General features: G+C 42.7%; 1 protein-coding gene across 10 annotated transcripts in view; it reads left to right on the top strand.

Annotated features, from left to right (window-relative positions):
* Positions 1-23,360, top strand: part of LOC105713889 (transcription initiation factor TFIID subunit 1-like) — an 89,336-nt gene that overhangs the window by 16,220 nt on the left and 49,756 nt on the right. For 9 of the 10 annotated variants that reach the window (XR_010340584.1, XM_064370973.1, XM_064370966.1 and 6 more), the window contains exons 13-25: positions 606-779; positions 1,220-1,324; positions 3,553-3,753; positions 4,230-4,371; positions 4,737-4,867; positions 5,559-5,639; positions 9,285-9,434; positions 9,594-9,713; positions 10,011-10,186; positions 10,760-10,938; positions 13,509-13,722; positions 14,511-14,676; positions 17,344-17,555. Coding sequence is in view for 9 of the 10 variants with exons in the window: in XM_064370973.1 (XP_064227043.1) it covers positions 606-779; positions 1,220-1,324; positions 3,553-3,753; positions 4,230-4,371; positions 4,737-4,867; positions 5,559-5,639; positions 9,285-9,434; positions 9,594-9,713; positions 10,011-10,186; positions 10,760-10,938; positions 13,509-13,722; positions 14,511-14,676; positions 17,344-17,555 (2,051 nt within the window). In the remaining variant the exon portion in view is untranslated. The remainder of the gene's footprint in view (positions 1-605; positions 780-1,219; positions 1,325-3,552; positions 3,754-4,229; positions 4,372-4,736; positions 4,868-5,558; positions 5,640-9,284; positions 9,435-9,593; positions 9,714-10,010; positions 10,187-10,759; positions 10,939-13,508; positions 13,723-14,510; positions 14,677-17,343; positions 17,556-23,360) is intronic. The other variant, XM_064370967.1, reaches the window with a different exon arrangement.

Raw genomic sequence — 23,360 nt, forward strand, 5'->3', positions numbered from 1 at the left:
CGTCACAATGACTGCATCTTTCAAAAATCATCCAGCAAAGTCTATAGAAAGATACAGGTCTTTAAAAACGGCAAAATATGAACAGTTATGTGGGATAATAAGTGTTCATAGTACAGTCGTCCTTAGGTATCCATGGGAGATTGGTTCTAGGACCTCCTCCGGATACCAAAATGTTTAGATGTTCCTGTCTCTGATAAAATAGCTTAGTATTTGCACATAATCTGTGCACATCCTCTCTTATACTTTAAATCATCTCTAGATTACTTATAATAACTACTCCAATGTAAATGCTATGTGAATAGTTGTTACACTGTTTAGGGAATAATGACAAGAAAAGTCTGTATCTGTTCAGCACAGATGCAGTTTTTTCTGAATATTTTCTATCTGTGGTTGGTTGATTTGACGGATGTAGAACCCGTACGTGGATATGGAGGGCTGACTGTACTATTCTTTGAACTCTACAGTATATTTGAAAGTTTTCATTATGAAACTGAAAATTGGCAAGGTAAAATCTTTTTGATATGTTTGTCTCAGATTGAACAACTTCATTGTGTGTAGTAATTGTCCTGTCAGGAGCTAGATGGTATTTTCTTTGTTCTGGGCAGATGAGAGAACAAGAGAGGCAAGCTTCAGGTGGTGGAGAGATGTTTTTTATGCGCACGCCTCAGGACCTCACGGGCAAAGATGGAGATCTTATTCTTGCAGAATATAGTGAGGAAAATGGACCCTTAATGATGCAGGTTGGCATGGCAACCAAGATAAAGAACTACTATAAACGGGTGAGTCTGCTCAGAAGATTGTTTTTAGACGTATGTTGCTTACGTACAAACTTTTTGTTATTAACATAGCTGTAGTTAGAGAACGACTGATAATCTGTGAATACATTTAGACCATAAATTTCTTGGGAGAAAGGAGTGGTACCTTTTTTGTAACAACATTGAGCATCTCAAATCTCAGAATCCAAAGTCAAAATCCAAAAGTTTTTGATCACTAACATGATACTCAAAGGAAATGCTCATTGGAGCATTTTGGATTTCCAGATTGAGAATGGCCACCTGGTAAGTATAATGCAACTATTCCAAAATTCAAAACACTTCTGGTCCTAAGCATTTTGGCTAAGGGATACTCAACCTGTATTAGTAAAGTGCTATGCTCATATCGTGTAGGGTTATTGATTATATTCTATGATTAATAACTGGATCTTCTGTGTTCCTTGTAGAAACCTGGAAAAGATCCTGGAGCACCAGATTGTAAATATGGGGAAACTGTTTACTGCCATACATCTCCTTTTCTGGGCTCTCTCCATCCTGGCCAATTACTGCAGGTGAGGAACTCTTTCCTATTTTTACTGTTAACTAAGGAAATTGATAAATGAGGAGCCAGTCAGCCCAGAAAGATTATCATTCTACTTGATTGAGATGGTTTGTATATCAAGTACAAAGAAGATCCGTATAATCCAAAAATGTTTTAAAGAAATCTTTTTCTTAAAACTGATCGTGGCTGGGCGCGGTGCGCATGCCTGTAGTCCCAGCTACTTGGGAGGCTGAGGCGGGAAGGTCGCTTGAGCCCAGGAGTTCTAGGCTGTGGTGCGCTATACCAATCGGGTGTCCACACTAAGTTTGGCCTCAATATGGTGACCTCCTGGGAGCAGAGGACCACCAGGTTGCCTAAGGAGGGGTGAACCGGCCCAGGTCAGAAATGGAGCAGGTCAAAACTCTCGTGCTGATCAGTAGTAGGATTGCACCTGTGAATAGCCACTGCACTCCAGCCTGGGCAACATAGCGAGACCCCCGTCTCTTAAAAAGAAAAACAAAAAACCGTGAATTGTGTTGTTGTTATTCTAAATACAAAATAGATTTTTAAAAATACACACTAGTAAGCTCAGTAACATCTGGGAAGCATAAGATAGTCAACGTAGGATGAATTTACTATAATTTATGGATGTTTAATTTTTGTATATAAAATTGATAACATTTTGATCATATTAGCTGTGTTTTTTGTGAATATTGAACCACAGCTAACTGTGCCATCTACAGTCCCCCGCCATAGTGAAATGCTTTTTTTTTTCTCATTTGTTCTAATGCGTGTAAAGAGGCTCTCTGGTAACAGCTTTTATATATTCAAGGGGGGAGTATGGTGGTTCACAAATGATGTGGAAAATCTCTAGCACGCTCCTATCTTGTTTTTTCCTCCATTTCATTACTCTTGGCAATCTTAACCATCGGTCCTATTCTTATACCTAATTTATTCTACTGTCGTTACTGTTTATTCTCCTAAAGCATCAGCAAAGCTGTTTTTTCTTTATCCTTTATATCCATAGTCCATTGCCTACCAGACTTTGAGTATCATCTTTATATTGTTGTTCTCTCCCTGGAACTTTCTGTTGAGGTTTTCTACCAATCCAGCCTCTTCTTTTGTGGCTACCTTTGTGGTCTCTTAAAGATCTTTTACTGTATTTTTCTGTAATTCTTTTTTCTGCCTATATTTCACATTTAGAATTTTCTTCCCACACTTATAGTGGTGATCTTCCCTCCTTCTGTCTACTCTTCTGATTTCCGGGAAGGCTTTCCTTAGACTCAGGTTTCTTGTGACAGTTGATCCCTATCTGGCCTCTATTTAAACTAGCGCACATGTTTCTGTTCAGCTGTCCTCTGTCCTACTGTCTTGTTTTCCTTTTTTTTCCAGCCTATTCTGTCTAGCACTCTTTCTACCTCATTGGTTGTTTTATGATTTATTTATTTGGAGGCAGGGTCTGGCTCTGTCACCCAGGCTGGAGTGCAGTGGTATGATCTTGGCTCACTGCAACTTCTGCCTCCTGGGCTTAAGCCATCCTCCCAACTCGGGCTCCCAAGTAGATGGGACAACAGGTGCATGCCGCCACATCCAGCTAATTATTGTATTTTCTGTAGAGACGGGGTTTTGTCATGTTACCCAAGCTGGTCTTGAACTCCTGAGGTCAAGTGATCTACTTGCCTCGGCCTCCCAAAGTGCTGGGATTACAGGCATGAGCCACTGTGCCCAGTGTTGTTATATTTGTTAATTAATTCCCTAATTTATTCAACAAATGTTATTCTCATCTGTTGTATGTCGGGCTACATTGGGATCTAGAGTAGTAGTATAGTACTTAGTACATTATAAAGTAATTTTCATGTGTGATCTTCATAGCAGTCTTGTGAGGTATAGGCATTTTTTTTTCCTACCCCAACCCCAAGGTATAGGCATTTTTAAGTTATCTCTGTTTTGTAGGTGAGGGAAACTAAGCTCAGACATGTTAAATAGCTTGTCTGACATCATACAGGTAATGGCAGAGCTAGCTTCATCTGAATTTACATGCTGTATTTTCTCCCCTACTGACTCTGAAGGATAGACAGTGGATGAAAAATTGTTTAATTGTATTTGATAATCCATATTATTATTTATTTGTATTACTGGATAGACTTTAGATGGCATAATGAAGATGGAGAGCAATAAGCTTGATTTTGCTTTCTCAGTAGTGGACTGAATTTCCCAGGACTACTCTGTATATAACTTTTGTGGTTTTACTTTTGTTAGGCATTTGAAAACAACCTTTTTCGTGCTCCAATTTATCTTCATAAGATGCCAGAAACTGATTTCCTGATCATTCGGACAAGAGAGGGTTACTATATTCGGTTATTAGTGGATATTTTTGTGGTTGGCCAGCAGTGTCCCTTATTTGAAGTTCCTGGGCCTAACTCCAAAAGGGCCAATACGCATATTCGAGACTTTCTACAGGTAAGAATGGGAGGATAGGAAGGGGGTTGTGTTGTATATAGAAAGGGTACGTTGGGGCCAGGTGTGGTGGCTCATGCCTGTAATCCCAGCACTTTGGGAGGCTCAAGCGAGTGGATCACTTGAGGTCAGGAGTTTGAGACTAGCCTGGCCAACACGGCAATACCCTGTCTCTACTAAAAATACAAAAATTAACCGGGCGTGGTGGCGTGCGCCTATGGTCCCAGCTACTCTGGAGGCTGAGGCAAGAAAATTGCTGGAGCTTGGTAGGCCGAGGTTGCAGTGAACTGAGATCATGGCAATGCACTCCAGTCTGGGTAGAGGCAGAGTGAGACTGTCTCAGAAAATGTGGGGTGTGTGGGTTTGGGAGCACATTAGGAAAGATGAAAATACATTAGAGCTTAGCAAGGGAAGAGGCCCTAGTGAGGACTTTTATCCTTTCCTTTGCCAAAAAAACATACACTTGGTTTGTTGGGCAGGTTTTTATTTACCGTCTTTTCTGGAAGAGTAAAGATCGGCCACGGAGGATACGAATGGAAGATATAAAAAAAGCCTTTTCTTCTCATTCAGAAAGCCGCATCTGGAAGAGGCTAAAGCTCTGCGCTGACTTCAAACGCACAGGTCATACGTTGTAACTAGTTATTTGTCTGCCTTTTTCCAAGAAAAGAATTTTGATGGCTTTGAGTTAAAGGATAAACATACAGTTTTAATAAAATAGAAATTGATGGCCGTTGAAAGGAGGCAGCAGATCTTCTAAGGCTCTCGTTGCTTTTTTGAATTTGGCTGCCAGGAAATTTAGTGTGATTGTTGGGTATCTTTTATGAATTGTAGGAAACTTAGCAGTAGGGGTTTTCTTGGCCTGTCATGCCAGCTGTGGCTAGGCCTGTTAGCAGTTTTGGTTTGCTGTCTCTGTTGCTGTCAATAAATATCAGGGCCTTTGGAATAATTCAGCATGGTCTCATTGTCTATGTATATGTCTTTTCCAGGGATGGACTCAAACTGGTGGGTGCTTAAGTCTGATTTTCGTTTACCAGCGGAAGAAGAGATCAGAGCTATGGTGTCACCAGAGCAGTGCTGTGCTTATTACAGCATGATAGCTGCAGAGCAACGACTGAAGGTGAACACCTTCCTCTCAGACACCACTTACGCCTGTGGTTGTTTCCCTTCTCCCCCCGCAGAGAGATGAGAGAGAAGACTCTCTCTCTCACTGGCTTAGGGATGGTGGTTACTAGATTATTACCAATTACTAAAAAGTTCAAGTTGTATAAAGTACTTCCTATGTCCATCAGTTCTGGGGAAAACTACAGTGTAGCTAAGTATCAGTGGGAAGGCTCAATGAGGAACTTTGGGCATATTGTTTTGCTTTGAAAATGGTGACTGGGTGACTTTAATCTCTTCTTTGCACGATAAGCATATAAGCAGGGAAAGTACTTGTCAGCCTCTTAGGTGGGCAGAGATGATGATGGTGCTGAATGTATGGTTTACAGAATTCTTACAAGGCCAAAATAGAAAAGGTCCAGCTGGGGTGGGACGGCACAGCTCTGTCCCCCTGAGCTAATGAGTGTCAGTTAATGAGCATCTCTGTTCAGCTTGTTTATGGGCTGTAACTATCTGTATATCTGCTAGTAAGCTCCTTGGCATGTGGTAATGTATCTTCTCATGGCTTAAGGCTGTGCCGTGGTGTTAGATACAGTGAAAACTTTGTGGAATCCATCTGTGCATATTCTGTACTTGCTATTCAGTAAAAAAAAAACTTGTGCTTTGTGTTGTTCAACTGACTGATTTATGCATGGATCTGTCCTTTCCAGGATGCTGGCTATGGTGAGAAATCCTTTTTTGCTCCAGAAGAAGAAAATGAGGAAGATTTCCAGATAAAGATTGATGATGAAGTAAGGCTTTATACTAGTGTGTATTAGTTTTTTTTTTTTGAGACGGAGTTTCGCTCTTGTTACCCAGGCTGGAGTGCAATGGCGCGATCTCAGCTCACCGCAACCTCCGCCTCCTGGGTTCAGGCAATTCTCCTGCCCCAGCCTCCTGAGTAGCTGGGATTACAGGCACGCGCCACCATGCCCGGCTAATTTTGTATTTTTAGTAGAGACGGGGTTTCACCATGTTGACCAGGATGGTCTCGATCTCTTGACCTCGTGATCCACCCGCCTCAGCCTCCCAAAGTGCTGGAATTACAAGTGTGAGCCACCGCGCCCAGCCTGTATTAGTCTTTAATACATCTCATTTATCCTTTTAAAAGAGACAGCTTTGTTGAGATAAAATTAATAAACAATAAACTGTACACATTTGAAGTATGCCATTTGATGCTTCCTACTTTATCCATGCCAGCAGAAAATAGACAGCTTTATTGAGATAAAATTGACATACAGTAAACAGCACACATTTAAAGTATACTATTTGATGCCTTCCTGTTTTATTCATGTCAGAAAAGATGATATTTGATATGTCAAATATTTGCTATGATAGGTTTTTTGTTGAGATGGAGTTTTATTCTGTCACCAAGCTAGAGTGCAGTGATGTGATCTTGGCTCACTGCAACCTCCGCCTCCCGGGTTCAAGCGATCCTCCTGCCTCAGCCTCCTGAGTAGCTGGGACTACAGGTGTGTGCCACCATGCCCAGCTAATTTTTTGCATTTTTAGTAGAGATGGGGTTTCACCATGTTGGCCAGGCTACTCTCAAACTCCTGACCTCAAGTGATCCCCATGTCTTGGCTTCCCAAAAAATGCTGGGATTACAGGCATGAGCTACTGTGCCTGGCAGAATTTTCATTTTTTTTTTTTTTAGAAAGAAGACTTTGACATGATTTGTAAGACTCCATGTGATTTGGGACTTGAATATAACTCTGACCTCCTTTCGTCTCCTGTCACTGCCTGTCTTATAGTCTAAGCTCCATTGATACTGAAGTTCATTCAGTTTCTTAAATTTCTCTCCTCTTCCAGAATTTTGCAACTGTTGCATCCTCTGCTGACATATTTTTTTCTGCACTCCTCTGCCATTTGACTCTCATCTACAAGTGATTTTCTCTGGGAATCTTTTCCTTTTTCCCTCGTTCCACCCTGGGTTTGGATTGGATGATAATTCTTCTTTCATTATGTACATATAGCACCTCTTTACTTTTTTTTTTTCCCAAGACAGAGTCTTGCTGTGGTTACCCAGGCTGTACCGTGACGAGATCACAGCTCACTGTAGCCTTGAACTCCTGGACTCAACCAATCCTTCTACCTCAGCCTCTCGAGTAGCTGGGACAACAGGCACACACCACCACACCCAGCTAATTGTTTACATTTTTTGTAGAAATGGGGTCTCATGGCCGGGTGCAGTGGCTCACACTTGTAATCTCAGCGCTTTGGGAGGCCGAGGTGGGTGGACCACCTCAGGTCAGGAGTTCGAGACCAGCTTGGCCAGCATGGTGAAATCCTATCTGTACTAAAAATACAAGATTAGGCCAGGTGTGGTGGCTCATGCCTGTAATTCCAGCACTTTGGGAGGCCAAGGCGGGCGAATCACGAGGTCAGGACCAGCCTGGCCAATATGGTGAAACCCCATCTCTACTGAAAATACAAAAATTAGCCAGGCATGGTGGCACGCACCTGTAGTCTCACCTAGTCAGGAGGTTGAGGCAGGAGAATTGCTTGAACCCGGGAGGCGGAGGTTGCAGTGAGTCAAGATCGCACCACTGGACTCCAGCTTGGATGATAGAGCGAGACTCTGTCTCAGAAAAAAAAAATACGAAATTAACCAGGCGCATGCTTGTAATCCCAGCTACTCGGGAGGCTGAGGCAGGAGAATCACTTGAACCTGGGAGGCAGAGGTTGCAGCAGGCCGAGAGCACGCCATCACACTCCAGCCTGGACAAAAAGAGCGACACTTTGTCTCAAAACAAACAAAAGAAATGGGATCTCACTGTGTTGCTCAGGCTGATCTTGAACTCCTGGGCTCAAACTATCGTCCTGCCTTGGCTTTCTAAAGTGTTGGGATTATAGTCATGAGCCACTGTGCCTGGCGTCCTCCACTTTCTTACCATGATCTCATAGTACTGAACTTGGTTGGCTGTTTTTCCCTCATTGACTTGAGGTTCATGAAAAGTAGCATGGAGTAGTGTGTAGTTGGTATTCAATAAATATTTGTTAAATGAATTAATTAATTATAAAATGAAGCAGAAAATGAGGCCACACAGACTGAGTAAAGAATCATTGTTGTACTACTCTTTTGAGGTTGGAATGAAAAATGAGTGGATATCTAAGAATTTCAGAAATTCAGAATTCTTTTGAGTCCAGGCACAGTGGCTCAGGCATGGAATCCTAGCACTTTGGGAGGCCAGGGCAGGAGGATTGTTTGAGGCCAGGAGTTCAAGACCAGTCACCTGGCCAACATAGTGAGATCCTGTCTCTAAAAAAGAAATCTCGGCTGACTGCAAACTCCACCTCCTGGATTCAAGTGATTCTCCTGCCTCAGTCTCCCGAGTAACTGGGATTACAGGCATGGGCCACCACACCTGTCTAATTTTGTAATTTTTGTAGAGATGAGGTTTCTCCATGTTGGTCAGGCTGGTCTTGAACTCCTGACCTCAGGTGATCTGCTCACCTTGGCCTCCCCAAAGTAGGGGAGGCAGGTGTGAACCACCGTGCCTGGTCTACTCTTTTTTTTTTTTCTTTTTTTGAGACAGAATCTCACTCTGTCACCCAGGGTGGAGTGTAGTGGTGCAATCTCTGCTCACTGCAACCTCTGCCTCCTGGGATCAAGCCATTCTCATGCCTCAGGCCCCTGAGTAGCTGGGACTATAGATGTGCGCCACCACACCTGGCGGATTTTTGTATTTTTAGTAGAGACGGGGTTTCACCATGTTGGCCAGGCTGGTCTTGAATTCCTGGTCTCAACATAATTGCCTGCCTCAGCCTCCCAGAGTGTTGGGATTACAGGCATGAGCCGCCACACCTGGCCTCGTGTGTACTGCTGACTGGTCTGTGTGGGCAGGCACAGTCACCCCTTGGCTTAATTTTGTAAGAATTTTGAGGGGTTTAGTAAACACTATTCAGGGTCCCAGCAGAGGACAGACCTTTTTGACCAAACCAGTGGCAGAAATAGAATGGGCTTTGGTTTAGTGTCACTGGCATAGGGGGCCCATGCTTTTAAAGCAAGCATATCAACTATTTTGAGAAAATAGATTTCATTCTCTAACAGCTATTTGAGCAATTGGACAATAAAATGTAGGCATTAGTCTAACTTTGAGCATCATGACTGTGAGGAAAATACTGTCCTTAAGAATGCTTATTGAAGTCCAAAGGATATGGGGCTGAAGGGATACCACTGTTCCTTATTCTTCTCCTTATATTGGCTGAGTTCTTGAGCTCTTATTTAACTGTTGATTTTTGTGGACAGTTTAAGAAAGCATGAACCCACAAAAATTAAAAAGTAGAAAAAAAGAAAGCGTGAAATTGTTTGTAATTATTCTACTCTTGTAGGTACTGGCTAGACATAGAACAAATGTTTCCCATTGCCCTGAAAATCTTTTTTTTAATCTCAGGTTCGCACTGCTCCTTGGAACACCACAAGGGCCTTCATTGCTGCCATGAAGGGCAAGTGTCTCCTAGAGGTGACTGGGGCGGCCGATCCCACAGGGTGTGGTGAAGGATTCTCCTATGTGAAGATTCCAAACAAACCAACACAGCAGAAGGTGAGATTGTGTTTATTTCTAGAATGAGAAAGTCAAGGGAGAAAGAAATGGGTGAGTGGAGGACTTGGGATGTAGTTAAGTTAGAAGAATGACTTAGATGCCTACTCACAAGGAGCTCAGGTTTTTAGGATTCTCACTTTTTTCTTTTGTTTGAGGTAGGATGATAAAGAGCCCCGGCCAGTGAAGAAGACAGTGACAGGAACAGATGCAGACCTTCGTCGCCTTTCTCTGAAAAATGCCAAGCAACTTCTACGTAAATTTGGTGTGCCTGAGGAAGAGGTGAGTGTGGAAGTGAAAACATAGAGGATACTAGGGGCTTTCTATAGAGAGGGAACCTCTAGAAGGCAGACGTAAAGAACTATCTGGGGAACTTTGTATTGTAGGGTATAGTAGGCCAAGTCTTAGATATTGTTTCAGGAGTTATCTTTCTTTGTAATCTGCTTTGGGATTTTTTTTTTCTGGTCTAATTGTGTACATTGGCTAGTCCTTTGAAATCCCTGAATGATTGTGTGTGTGTGTGTGTGTGTGTGTGTGTGTGTGTGTGTGTGTATTTACATGTGGCTATTTGTCTTATAGATTAAAAAATTGTCCCGCTGGGAAGTGATTGATGTGGTGCGCACAATGTCAACAGAACAGGCTCGTTCTGGAGAGGGGCCCATGAGTAAATTTGCACGTGGATCAAGGTTTTCTGTGGCTGAGCATCAAGAGCGTTACAAAGAGGAATGTCAGCGCATCTTTGAACTACAGAACAAGTGGGTCATTTTAGTGCTACAGAAAATTCAAGCTGGAAAGGGGAGAAGTTCCAGGCACTATTTCATAATAAAGAGGAGGTCACTTACAAGTATCACTACCTAGGTAGTCAGATATCCAACATGTCAGGGTAGTATCTGCTTGTAATACCACCACCAGAGTACCTACTCCTTCAAACCAACTTGGCAAAATTTTTGAATGGAAAGAGATGCTGGTCTTGAGCGCTAGGTTTCGTGACAACTCTTATGGCCTACTTGGGCCTAACAGACAGCACAATGGTAGCAGGTGACAGGTGGGTGGGCTGTGAGAGGAGAGTAATACACTACTAAAAATGACCAGTGTGCTGATTTATTTCTCAAGTTCTCTCCAGGAATTCTGAAAGACTTACTACAGTTTTTCAAACTTGTCTTGTTTACCAAATGTCTAGGAAAACTTTGTAAAGCTTTTCTGTTACGGGCCCCATGTCTTAGTGGATTTTGAGTCTGCCTTTTTTAAGGTTGATCTCCCAGTTTTTTACTTTTGCCTGCAACCATATTTCTTTAGCTCTTTCTGCACATCGATTTTTCTCTTTTTAGGGTTCTGTCGTCAACTGAAGTCTTATCAACTGACACAGACAGTAGCTCAGCTGAAGATAGTGACTTTGAAGAAATGGGAAAGAACATTGAGAACATGTTGCAGAACAAGAAAACCAGCTCTCAGCTATCACGTGAACGGGAGGAGCAGGAGCGGAAGGAACTACAGCGAATGCTACTGGGTGAGGATAGTGACTTCACAGACAGATACAAAAGAGAAGGACTGAAAAACGAGCATAAATAACTGCAGACTGTAATTGAGGTGGATCTGGAGGCAGAAGATACAGGGGATGCATGTGGAAGTCTGTAGATGAAGTAGAAAGCTTTATTACAAACTGGGCTCTAGGCTCGTCTGTGGAGGGTAAATTGAAAAGATGCTGTCAATCCACTGCTGCCTCTGTATCATGTGCTTGGCCAAGCCTGAGCTATCAGTGCTGTACTTCAAATGAGCTTTTTGTGCATTTATCCTAGAGGGTAAGAGTTTTTTTTGTTTTTTTTTTTTTTTTTTTTTTTTTTTTGAGATGGAGTTTCAGTCTTGTTGCCCAGGCTGGAGTGCAATGGTGCGATCTTGGCTCACTGCAGTCTCCACCTCCTGGGTCCAAGTGATTCTCCTGCTTCAGCCTCCCGAGTAGCTGGTATTATAGGCATGCGCCACCATGCCCGGCTAATTTTGTATTTTTAGTAGAGACAGGGTTTCTCCATGTTGGTCAGGCTAGTCTTGAACTCTGGACCTCAGGTGATCCACCTGCCTCGGCCTTCCAAAGTGCCGGGAATATAGGTGTGAGCCACTGCACCCGACCAAGAGTTACTAATACAGAATCTGTAAGTGAATTTAGGGAGTTGTCTTTGAAACTTCTGAAATTACATGTAAAAATATGCAAATGTACATTTTCTTTCTTTTTTTTGGAGACAGGGTTTCATTCTGTCACCCAGGCTGGAGTGCAGTGGTATGATCTTGGCTTACTGCAGCCCCCGCCTCCCAGGCTCAAGCAGTCCTCCTGCCTCCGCCTCCCAAGTAGCTGGGACTACAGGTGCACGCCCCCACCATGCCTGGCTAATTTTTGTATTTTTTGTAGACATGAGATTTCACCATGTTGCCCAGGATGTCTTGAACTCCTGAGCTCAAAGTGGTCCACTTGCCTCTGCCTCCCAAAGTGTTGGGATTACAGGCATGAGCTACTGTACCTGGCCTTATATGTGCATTTTCTGAGAACATTGATGGCTTTCAGAAGATCCTCAGAAGGAGTCTTAGATCCTAAAAAAAGAGTTTTAAAATTATGGAAATTGAGGGTGGGAATAATAATGACCTGAATTGAGTTGGAATATGGAGGGGATTGAGGATGAAAATCGAGGCAACCTTAAGGTTTTATTCTGGGATTACTAGAAAGATGTTGGTACCATTGATTACAAAAGTAGTAAATTTCAAGGTCTGGCATGGTGACTCACACCTGTAATCCCAGTACTTTGGGAGGCAGAGGCGGGCAGATCACCTGTGGTCAGGAGTTCAAGACCAGCCTGGCCAACATGGTAAAACCTCATCTCTACAAAAATTAGCCAGGCATGATGGTGGGTGCCTGTAATCCCAGCTACTTGGGAGGTTGAGGCAGGAGAATCACTTGAACTTGGGAGGCAGAGGTTGCGGTAGCGAGTAAACTCTTGTCTCAAAAAAAAAACCAAAAAACCTGCATTTGAACAAGATCCCCAGGTGATTCCTATTCATATTAATGCTTGAGAAGCATATGCTAGCTAGGCTTTAAGACTCAGGACTTGTTTTTGTAGTGCCATTTATTTTTCTCCGAATTGCATGCTTGGGTACTTTTTTTTTTTTTTTAATGGTCTCGTTCTGTTGCCCAGGCTGGAGTGCAGTGGTGCAAGCATGGCTCGTTCACTGCAGCCTCAACCTCCTGGGCTCAAGGGATCCTCCCACCTCAGCCTCTTGAGTAGCTGGGACTACAGGTGTATACCACCACACCTGGCTAGGAAAAAAAAAAATTATAGAGGCAGCGTCTTCCTTTGTTGCCCAGGCTGGTCTCAAACTCCTGGGCTCAAGCGATCCTCCTACCTTAGCTCCCCCAAATGCTGGGATTACAGGCATAAGCCACTTCGCTTGGCCTTGCATGCTTTTATTTGTAATGTGATCATCACCCACTTCCTACTTGGTCTTTTCTCTTGCCCTTTTGTTCAGAGGGGTCTGTTTCTCGGTCTCCTATAGCAAGCATGTAGTTCTTTGAGGTTCTTTCAGAACTTTTTGTACTTAGAAAAGTTGGGAAATTGGCTAGGCATGGTGGCTCACACCTGTAATCCCAGCCTGTTGGGAGGCCAAGGCTGGCCTATTGCTTGAGCCCAGGAGTTAAGAGACCAGCCTGGGCAACATGACAAGACCCCATCTCTATGAAAATTTACCTGGGTGTCGTGGCACACACCTGTAGTCCCAGCTACTCAGGAGGCTGAGGTGGGAGGATGGATTGGGCCTGGGAGGTGCAGGTTGCAGTGAGCTGAGATTGCACCCATGTACTCTAGCCTGGGTGACAGAGCCAGAGAGAGCCTGTCTCAAAAAAAATAAAATTAAAAAAAGTGGGGAAATTGACAGTGGCTAAAATGAAGTCAGGAAAGGACAAATCAGTATATTCTTGGGACCGATGATTACTTTGATGCTTTTTGTAGAATTGAGCTTTGATATCTCCACTGAACCCCAAGAAAATGATCATTTGGGAGGTAAGGGGAACATTTGAAAATCTTTTGTACCTTGCAGCAGCAGGCTCAGCAACATCAGGAAACAATCACAGAGATGATGACACAGCTTCTGTGACTAGCCTTAACTCTTCCGCCACTGGACACTGTCTCAAGATTTATCGCACATTTCGAGGTGAAGAGGGGAAAGAGTATGTTCGCTGTGAGACAGTCCGAAAACCAGCCGTCATTGATGCCTACGTGCGTATACGGACTACAAAAGATGAAGAATTCATGTGAGTTTGATTCACCACTTTTATTTTCTTCTTTGAGGACAGAGTCTTGCTCTGTGGCCCAGGCTGGAGTGCAGTGGCATGATCTCGGCTCACTGCAACCTCCACCTCCTGGGTTCAAGCGATTCTCGTGCCTCGGCCTCCTGAGTAGCTGGGATTATAGACGTGCACCACCGTGCCCAGCTAATTTTTGCATTTTTAGTAGAGATGGGGTTTTGCCACGTTGGCCAGGCTGGTCTTGAACTTGGGTCAAGCGATCTGCCTGCCTCAGCCTCCCAAAGTGCTGGAATTACAGGCATGAGCCACGGCGCCTGTCCTAATTCACCACTTTTGAGTGTGATAGGGAGAATAATAATGATGGGGAATGGTGATTGGGGGAGGGGGCTTAAGTTTTAGTGACAGGATTCTTCACAGTTGTTTCTAGAACTCTGCTGTAATTGAGAACCCTCTTGCCTTTAGATTTTGGGTTTGAATAGAGCCAAATTACAGGGAAAATTCTGTCCTTTATTTGCCACAAGATAAAGGCATGTCTTGTTCCATTTTGGTCCTTTGCATTTTGACTGATTGGTTTGCAAAAATCTTAGAGATTACTCAGGACTTATTCTAAGAGAGTTACCTCTGCAAATGGAGTTCTGATTAGGGAGGGAGATGGGAATGGCACGTAGCCCTTTTTATCTTAGCCTGGATGGATTACTCTAGTCCTGAGGTGTTAAACTATCAGGATAGTCTTCTTGGTTAAGGTTTGCTTATGGTCCTGTGATTTTTCTTCCTCTGCCTCCCACATTGTTCAGTCGAAAATCTGTCCTTTTTGATGAACAACATCGAGAAGAGATGCGGAAAGAACGGCGGAGGATTCAAGAGCAGCTGAGGCGTCTTAAGCGGAACCAGGAAAAGGAGAAGCTCAAGGGTCCTCCTGAGAAGAAGCCCAAGAAAATGAAGGCGCGTCCTGACCTAAAAGTAAGTATCATGTTACGTGATTACAGGTCATGGAACAAAGGAAGAAAGTATACCTTTTCCTTTAGCTTTTGACATCCTCCTTTACTGGGAATGAGGGAAGTATATTGTGGAAGCTGGTTTGAATTGATGTGACTTCTTGAGCGTTCTCAGTACTAATGTGAGTGGTATTGACAATTCGACATCCAATCTGGTGCCATTGTTCTCTCTCTCTCTCTCTCTCTCTCTCTCTTTCTCTCTCTCTTTTTTAGACAGGGTCTGGCTCTGTTGCCCAGGCTGGAGCACAATGGCATGATTTTGGCTCACTGCAGCCTCTGCCTCCCGGGCTCAAGCCATCCTCCTACTTCTGCCTCCCGAGTAGCTGGGGCTACGGGCATGTGCCACCACACCTGGATAATTTTTGTATTTTTTGTAGAGATGGGGTCTTGCCATGTTGCCCAGGCTAGTCTCGAACTCCGGAGCTAAAGTGATCCTTCTACCTTGGCTTCCCAAAGTGCTGGGATTGCAGGCATGAGCCACTGTGCCCACCCAGTGCTGCTGTTTTCATTGGCTGTCATTTGTTTTGTTTTTGTTTCTTTTTTTGAGATGGAGTTTTGCTCTTGTTGTCCAGGCTGGAGTGCAGTGGTGTGATCTTGGCTCACTGCAACCTCTGCCTCCCGGCTTCAAGTGACTTTCAGCCTCCTGAATAGCTGGGCTTACAGGTGTCTCTGCCGCCATGCCTGGCTAATTTTTTATATTTTTAGTGAAATGGGGTTTCACGATGTTGGCTAGGCTGGTCTTGAACTCCTAACCTGGTGATCCATCTGCTTCGGCCTCCCAAAGTGCTGGGATTACAGGCGTTGAGCCACCATACCTGGCCTGTCATTTATTGTTTTTTTTTTTTTTTTTTTTTTTGAGGGGGGCAGTGTCTCACTCTGTTTCCCAGCCTGGGGTGCAATGGTACAATCTCAGCTCGTTGCAACCTCCGCCTCCTGGGTTCAAGTGATTCTCGTGACTCAGCCTCCCAAGTAGCTGTGCTACCAGGCATGTGCTACCACACCCAGCTAGTTTTTGTATTTTTAGTAGAGATGGGGTTGCACCATGTTAGCCAGGCTAGTCTCAAACTCTTGATCTCAGGTGATCTGCCCACCTCAGCCTCCCAAAGTGCTGGGATTACAGGCATGAGTCACTGCTCCTGGCCTTATTCTTCATCTGAAATATTTTCTAGGAGTTGAGATAGGTTTGGTAGCTGTTTTGTTTGTTTGTTTTAGAGGCAGTCTTGCTTTGTCGCTCAGGCTGGAGTGCCGTGGTGTGATCTCGGCTCACTGCAACCTCTGCCTCCTGGGTTCAAGGGATTCTCATGCCTCAGCCTCCCGAGTAGCTGGAATTACAGGCCTGTGCCACCATGCCCGGCTAATTTTTTGTATTTTTAGTAAAGACAGGGTTTTACTATGTTGGCCAGGCTGGTCTCGAACTCCTGGCTTCAAGTTATCCTCCCACTTTGGCCTCCCAAAGTGTTGGGATTACACGCTTGAGCCACCACTCTTGGCCCAGGTTTGGTAGGTTTTTTAACATGTACTTTCATGTCTCTTGCCTGTGTGTATACGTTGTATATATTTTTAAATATGTATCTTTAAAATATTGCACATATTAAAAGAAGCAACAAAAATAAAACATGTGTTTTTCCATCACTTAGTAGGATCACAGATACTACTGTGATTGTACTAGCATCATAAGATGAGGTAGTTGTGGTAGAGTGGAAAGAGCCGTGAACTTAGAAAAGGAAGATCTGAATTCATTTAATAGGTCTGTGACCTTCTCCAAGCTTGTTTTCTCTAATATAAAATACGTCCGCAGTGGTGTTGTGTTAAATGATATAATTCAAGGGAAGCACTTTGTAAACTATAAAATATCCAACAAATGTAAAGAGTTCTTAATGCGTACTGAGGTCATTAAGTATTTTAATGTTCCTTTCTTGTATGTGGCATTAGATAAGTGTGATACAGTATTGGTCCCATTTTACAGATGAAACTAAGGCCTAGGATACCAGAGCCACTCGTTTGCACAACTGAGATGGAGACTTGGTGTTATCAAACCTTTTTCTTGTTCTGAATAGAGAATGGGAATATACCTTGCAGGCTGATTATGCTTCTGAATGTAGACGTTGGGGCTTCCAACAGCTCTTCTCCTGCATATTTAATATTTTCATAGTTTACAACTTAAATTGGGAGTGGGAATCTTTTTTTTTTTTTTTTTTTTTTCCCTTACCTGATAATTTAAAGCAGTGTTCAGTCTCTGGATTTCTTTTTTTTCCCATGTGTTGTTTCTGTACGTGCAGTGTTTTTCTAGTGGCTTCTGATTGATCAGTGCGTAACAATTCTATTGGAGCAAAAGTTCTGAAGCTGACTTTGTTTTCTCCCTACGTTGTATATACAGTTGATCTTTGAACAACATGGATTTGAACTGCATGGGTCCACTTATGTGTGGATCGTGGTATGTGGAGCCTGTGTATATTGAGGGCTGGCTTTTTGTATATCTGGGTTTCACTATGTGTGGATGTTGTTATACTTGGGGGTCCTGGAACTAATCCGCTGCATATACTGAGGGATGACTGTATTTCTTACCTGCTTATCTCTGATACGTGTTTTAGCCTACTTACCTCTGACATGTTTGATACTTTTCCTTTTGCAGCTGAAATGTGGGGCATGTGGTGCCATTGGACACATGAGGACTAACAAATTCTGCCCCCTCTATTATCAAACAAATGCGCCACCTTCCAACCCTGTTGCCATGACAGAAGAGCAGGAGGAAGAGTTGGAAAAGACAGTCATTCATAATGATAATGAAGAACTTATCAAGGTTGAAGGAACCAAAATTGTCTTGGGGAAACAGCTAATTGAGAGGTAAGAGATAGCAGGCAGGAAGTGCTGTGGGACAGATTTATTTGAGGTTGGTTGTATTGGTGGCTGGCAGGGGTGGATGTGATGTGTTCTCTGAAGTAGAACTGAAGGAACTGGAATTGTGATGGCGTTTCCTCAGTAATTGTTGCCCGTATATGAAATTATAGCACTCGTTAGGTTGTACCACTTGTTTTGGGGCATGATGCCTAACTTCTGAGTCTGTTTCCTTAGTTACAAAATAAAACCATCCTTACCAGGGTAGTTAAGAGAAAATGAGACAGACTACAAAGCATATAGTACAGTGCCTGACATGTAGTAGCTACTCAGTAGATGTTAATTTTCTCTTCTACTTCTAGATGCTTATGATATTTGCAAGGTCCCTAATCTCGTAGTGTTTTTTTGAGACAAAGTCTTGCTCTGCCACCCAGGCTAGAGTGCAGTGGCTCACTGCCACCTCTGCCTCCTGGGTTCAAGCGATTCTCGTGCCTCAGCCTCCCAAATAGTTGGGATTATAGACGCCTGCCACCATGCCCAGCTAATTTTTGTATTTTTATAGAGACAAGATTTCACCTGTTGGCCAGGCTGGACTAGAACTCCTTACCTCAAGTGATCTGCCTGCCTTGGCCTCCCAGAGTGCTGGGATTAGAGACGTGAGCCACCGCGCCCAGCCTTGGAGTGTTATGATAAAGGCCCATCCCAAAAGATGGAAGAGACATATAAACTGTGCTTATACTTGTGTCTTATCCTCAGAGAGTTTAATAGATATTAAAATGGAGAAGTTGTAAAGTTCTTTCCTGTAACTTCTATAGTTTGAAAATGGTAAACCTACAGAAAAGTTGAAAGACTATAGTATATAATTTCTCCATATTCACCAATTGTTAACATTTTGCTACGTTTGCTTCATTTTTATATACCTAAAACTTTTTTTTTTTCCTGAATCATTTGGAAGTAAGTTGGAGGCATCATATTTCACTCCTAAGAAAGTTAACGTTAATAATATATAATATTCAGATCTCATTCAGTCTTCCCCAGTTGTTTCTGTGTCCTTTATTGCTTTTGTCCCCAGTTCTGGATTCAATCCCAGTTCAAACTTTAAATATATTTTGAATCACTATGTTTTTCTTTTCTTTTCTTTTTTTTTTTTTTTTAAAGATAGGGTCTGGTTTTGTTACCCAGGCTGGAGTACAGGGGCATGAGCTCAGCTCACTGCAACCTCCGCCTCCCAAGCTTAAGTCATTCTCTTACCTCAGCATCTGGAGTAGTTGGGACTACACTCATACGCTACCACACGTGCCTAATTTTTGTAATTTTTGTAGAGACAGGATTTTGCCATGTTGCCCAGGCTGGTCTCAAACTCCTGGGCTCAAGCAGTCTTCCTGCCTCAGCTTCCCAAACTGCCGGAACTACAGGTATCAGCCACTGCACCCAGCCCCATTATGTTTTTCATGACATTGAATTTTTTTGAAGATTCCAGGCCTGTTGTCTCAAAATATTCCACATTCTGGGTTTGTCTGATTATTCTCTCATTGATTAGATTTCAATTAAATCTTGTTGGCAAGACATTTAATGTCACATTTAGGTAATATACTTATTATACCATATCAGCAAGCACATAATGTCACTGTTTTGATCGTCTTGTTAAAGTGGTAATTGTCAGATCCTATAATAAAGTGTGCTTTTTCATTGTAATTAACATGTTGGTGAATATCCTGTTGCCTGACCATCTTTGAATAGTTTCAGCATCGGTTGATGACCATTGCCTTATTCAGTTATTTCAGTGGGGGTTCCAAAATGGTAATTTTTCTACTTCTAGCACTTCTTCTACATTGGCTAACATTTTTCTCTAAAAAAGAGCTTTCTACTCTCCCTTTTTAAGTATTACCATGGATTCTGAAATTGTTACCTTTGTAAATTCAGTGTTGTATAATTCTTCACATAATGAATTTTGATGCTCACATAGTGTCCCAAATTTGACTCCCTCAAGCCAGATCCTGTGTGTGTGTTTTTTTTTTTTTTTTGGAGTAGAAGTAGATAAGATCCAAAGAGATGAGTCAGAAAAGCTAAGGCTTTGAAGAAAGAAGTGATCAGAATGTCAGTGAAGAAGTGGAATAGAGCTTATTTTTTATGTAAAAAAAGAGAGAGAGAAAGGGGGAGAGAGAACAAGAGTCTTGCTCTATTGCCCAGGCTGGAATACAATCTAAAAACAGGTATTAAAAACCTCTTTTATGCCGATAATTGTGCTTAACAGCGGAGACAGGAAGGAATAAGGGAAGAAAATAACAAACAAACAGCCAACCAATATTTCATTTAAATCTGTGAAATGCTATGCAAATGCTGAAGAGTGATTTACTTCCAATTATGTAGTCACTTTCAAAATAGGTGTAATGTGATACTAAAAGAAATGTATGTTCTGTCGACCTGGGGTGGAAAATTCTATAAATGTTCACTGAGTTTACTTGTTCCAGGTCTGAGTTCAAATCATAGATGTCCCTGTTAATTTTCTATCTCGTTGATCCATCGAATATTAACAATGTGGTGTCAACGTCTCCCGCTATTATTGTGCGGGAGTCCAAGTCTCTTTATAAGTCATTAAGAACTTGTCTTATGTAGCTGGGTGCTCCTATATTGGGTGCATACATATTTATGATCATTGACTCCTGTTACTGCATTGATCCTTTTACCGTTAGGTACTTCTTTGTTTCTTTTAGTCTTTGTTACTATTAAAGTCTGTTTTGTCAGAGACAAAAGTTACAACTCCTGTTTTTTTTTGCTCTCCATTTGATTGGTGAATCTTCCTCCAGCCCTTTGTTTTGAGTCTTTGTGTGTCCTTGCTTGTGTGATGGATCTGGATACAGTGTACCGATGGGTTTTGACTTTTTATTCAATTTGCCTGTCTATGTCTTTGATTGGGATGTTTAATCCATTTAAATTTAGGATTAATATTGATATTTGTGTGTTTAATATTGTCATTTAATGCTAGCGGGCTATTTTACCCTTTAGTTAATATAGATTCTTCATTATGGAGATACTCTTTACCTTTTGGTAAGTTTTTGGGATGACTGATACTGGTTGTTGCTTCTTTGAGGATATTGAATATTGACCCCTACTCTCTTCTAGTTTGTAGAGTTTCTGCTGAGAGATCTTCTGTGAGTCTGATAGGCTTCCCTTTATGAGTAACCTGACCTTTCTCTCTAGCTGCCCTTAGAATTTTCTCCTTTATTTCAACCCTGATGAATCTAACGATTATGTGTCTTGGAGTTGCCCTACTTGAGGAATATCTTTGTGGTGTTCTCTGTATTACCTGGAGTTGAGTATTGTCCTGCCTTACTAGGTTAGGAAAGTTTTCCTGAATAATATCCTGAAGAATATTTTCCAGCTTGGATTCATTCTCTTCATGACATTCAGGTACACCTATCAATCGTAAATTAGGTCTTTTCACATAGTCCCATATTTTTTGGAGACTTTGCTCATTCCTTTTTACTCTTTCTTCTCTAATCTTGTCTTCTCGTTTCATTTCATTAAGTTGGTCTTCAACCTCTGATATCCTTTCTTCTGCTTGATCAATTCAACTGTTAAAACCTGTGCATACTTCGCTGAGTTTTCCTATTGTATTCTTCAGTTCCATTAATTCACTTATATTCCTCTCTAAATTGTCTATTCTCGTTAGGATTTCATCAAACCTTTTTTCAACGTTCTTAGTTTCTTTGCATTGGACTGGAACGTGTTCTTTTAACTCACCAAAGTTTCTTATTATCCACATTTTGAAGCCTGATTCTGTTAATGGAACGCACTCATTCTCCATCAGGCCTTGTTCCCTTGTTAATGAGGAACTGTGATCCCCTGTAGAGGGAGAGGCATTCTGATTTTGGGTATTCTCAGCCTTTTTACGCTGGTTTCTTCCCATCATTGTAAATTTATCCACCTGTCGTCTTTGTAATTACCGACTTTCAAATTAGGTCTCTGAGAGGATGTCCAACTTATTGATTCCCAGCGCCGAAATCTGAGCAACCCACTGCGCCAGCTAAAACGGCAGCGTTGATTCTTGGTGCTTTTCTGCCTGGGAATCTCCAGTCTGGCTTCCCTCTTGAGTCCCTTTTTCAGTCAGCTGAATGGGCGACTCTGCCTTCCTGGAGCTCCAAACGTCGAGCAAAAGGGGACCCAGTCCTGTTTACTCTACACCGAGAATCGCCGCGCCGGCCACAAGAGTTGTGCTGGTGACCCGTGGGGCTCCTCCACTGGGAATCTCCTAGTCTGTGAGCAACAAAAATTCGTCTGAAAGTGTGGCATCCTGTCGTTCTCTGCGCTTTCACTGGGAGCTACAATCCTCAGCTGCTAGTAATCGGCCATCTTGGATCTCTCTGTGTTTTTTTTTAATGACCTTGTAAATATTTGAGAACTTTTTGCTTTCTGGCACAAGATTTTTTGTTTTTTCCCCTCTCTCGAGACGGAGTCTTGCCCTGTTCCCCAGACTGCAGTTCAGTGGCGCAATCTCAGTTCACCACAACCTCCACCTCCTGGGTTCAAGCGATTCTCCTGCCTCAGCCTCCCAAGTAGCTGGGATTTCAGACATGTACCACCACACCTGACTAATTTTTGTATTTTTAGTTGAGATGGGGTTTTACCATATTGGCTAGGCTGGTCTCAAACTCCTGACCTCAGGTGATCTGCCTGCCTCGGCCTCCGAAAGTGCTGGGATTACAGGCCTGAGGCACCGTGCCCAGCCTTCTGGCACAAGATGCTAAAGGCTCTCTTTGATCTTTTCTTGTCCTATACCTATAGTCAGCCATTTCTCCAAGAGCCCAGGTTCCTTTTTCTTTTTGAGATGGAGTCTCATTCTGTCGCCCAGGCTAGAATATGGCACAATCTCAGCTCACTGTAACCCCTGCCTCCCAGGTTCAAGCAATTCTGCCTCAGCCTCCCAAGTAACCAGCTTGCCCAGCTAATGTTTGTATTTTTAATAGAGATGAGGTTTCACCATGGTGGCCAGGCTGATCTTGAACTCCTGACCTCAAGTGATCTGCCTGCCTCAGCCTCCCAAAGTGCTGGGATTACAGACGTGAGCCACTGTGCCCCTCAGGTTCCTTTTATTGGGGAATGCTATTTAGAAACCAAGATCTAGGTGTTAGATATGCTCATTACCATTGAGATGTCTTTGCTTCAGGACTCTTTTTTGGACAGAACTGGGAAACACACACACACACACACACACACACACACACACCCCACACCCTCCCCCACACATACACTTTTATTTTTTTTTGATACGGAGTTTTACTCTTGTTGCCCAGGCTGGAGTGCAATGGTGTGACTGTGGCTCACCGCAACCTCCGCCTCCCGAGTTCAAGTGATTCTCCTGCCTCAGCCTCCAGAGTAGCTGGGATTACAGGCATGCGCCACTATGCCTGGCTAATTTTGTATTTTTAGTAGAGATGGGGGTTTCTCCCATGTTGGTCAGGGTGGTCTCAAACTCCCAACCTCAGGTGATCCCCTGCCTCGGCCTCCCAGAGTGCTGCGATTATAGGTAAGAGTCACCTCCCCTGGCCCATATACATATATTTTAAATCACAACTTTATACTGTTACCTCCAATTTAGGTTGTATCTATAGATTTTTTTTCTCATCTTCCCTCATTTCATATTTATATCCAGTCTCAAGAAATAACTTAGTTTCTCTATAGAATTACTTCGAAATCAATGTATTTATTGAGAAATTTGCTCTGTCCTACTTTATGTACAAAATAGTTTCAGAATTACCATAATAATACCATGACCAACAACAAACCTATGAAGTAGGTTCAAGATGTTTTTCG

Source organism: Aotus nancymaae, unplaced genomic scaffold (assembly GCF_030222135.1).
Source record: "Aotus nancymaae isolate 86718 unplaced genomic scaffold, 86718_ANA_hifiasm-v0.15.2.pri h1tg000111l, whole genome shotgun sequence".
NCBI classification, from domain to species: Eukaryota; Metazoa; Chordata; class Mammalia; order Primates; family Aotidae; genus Aotus; species Aotus nancymaae.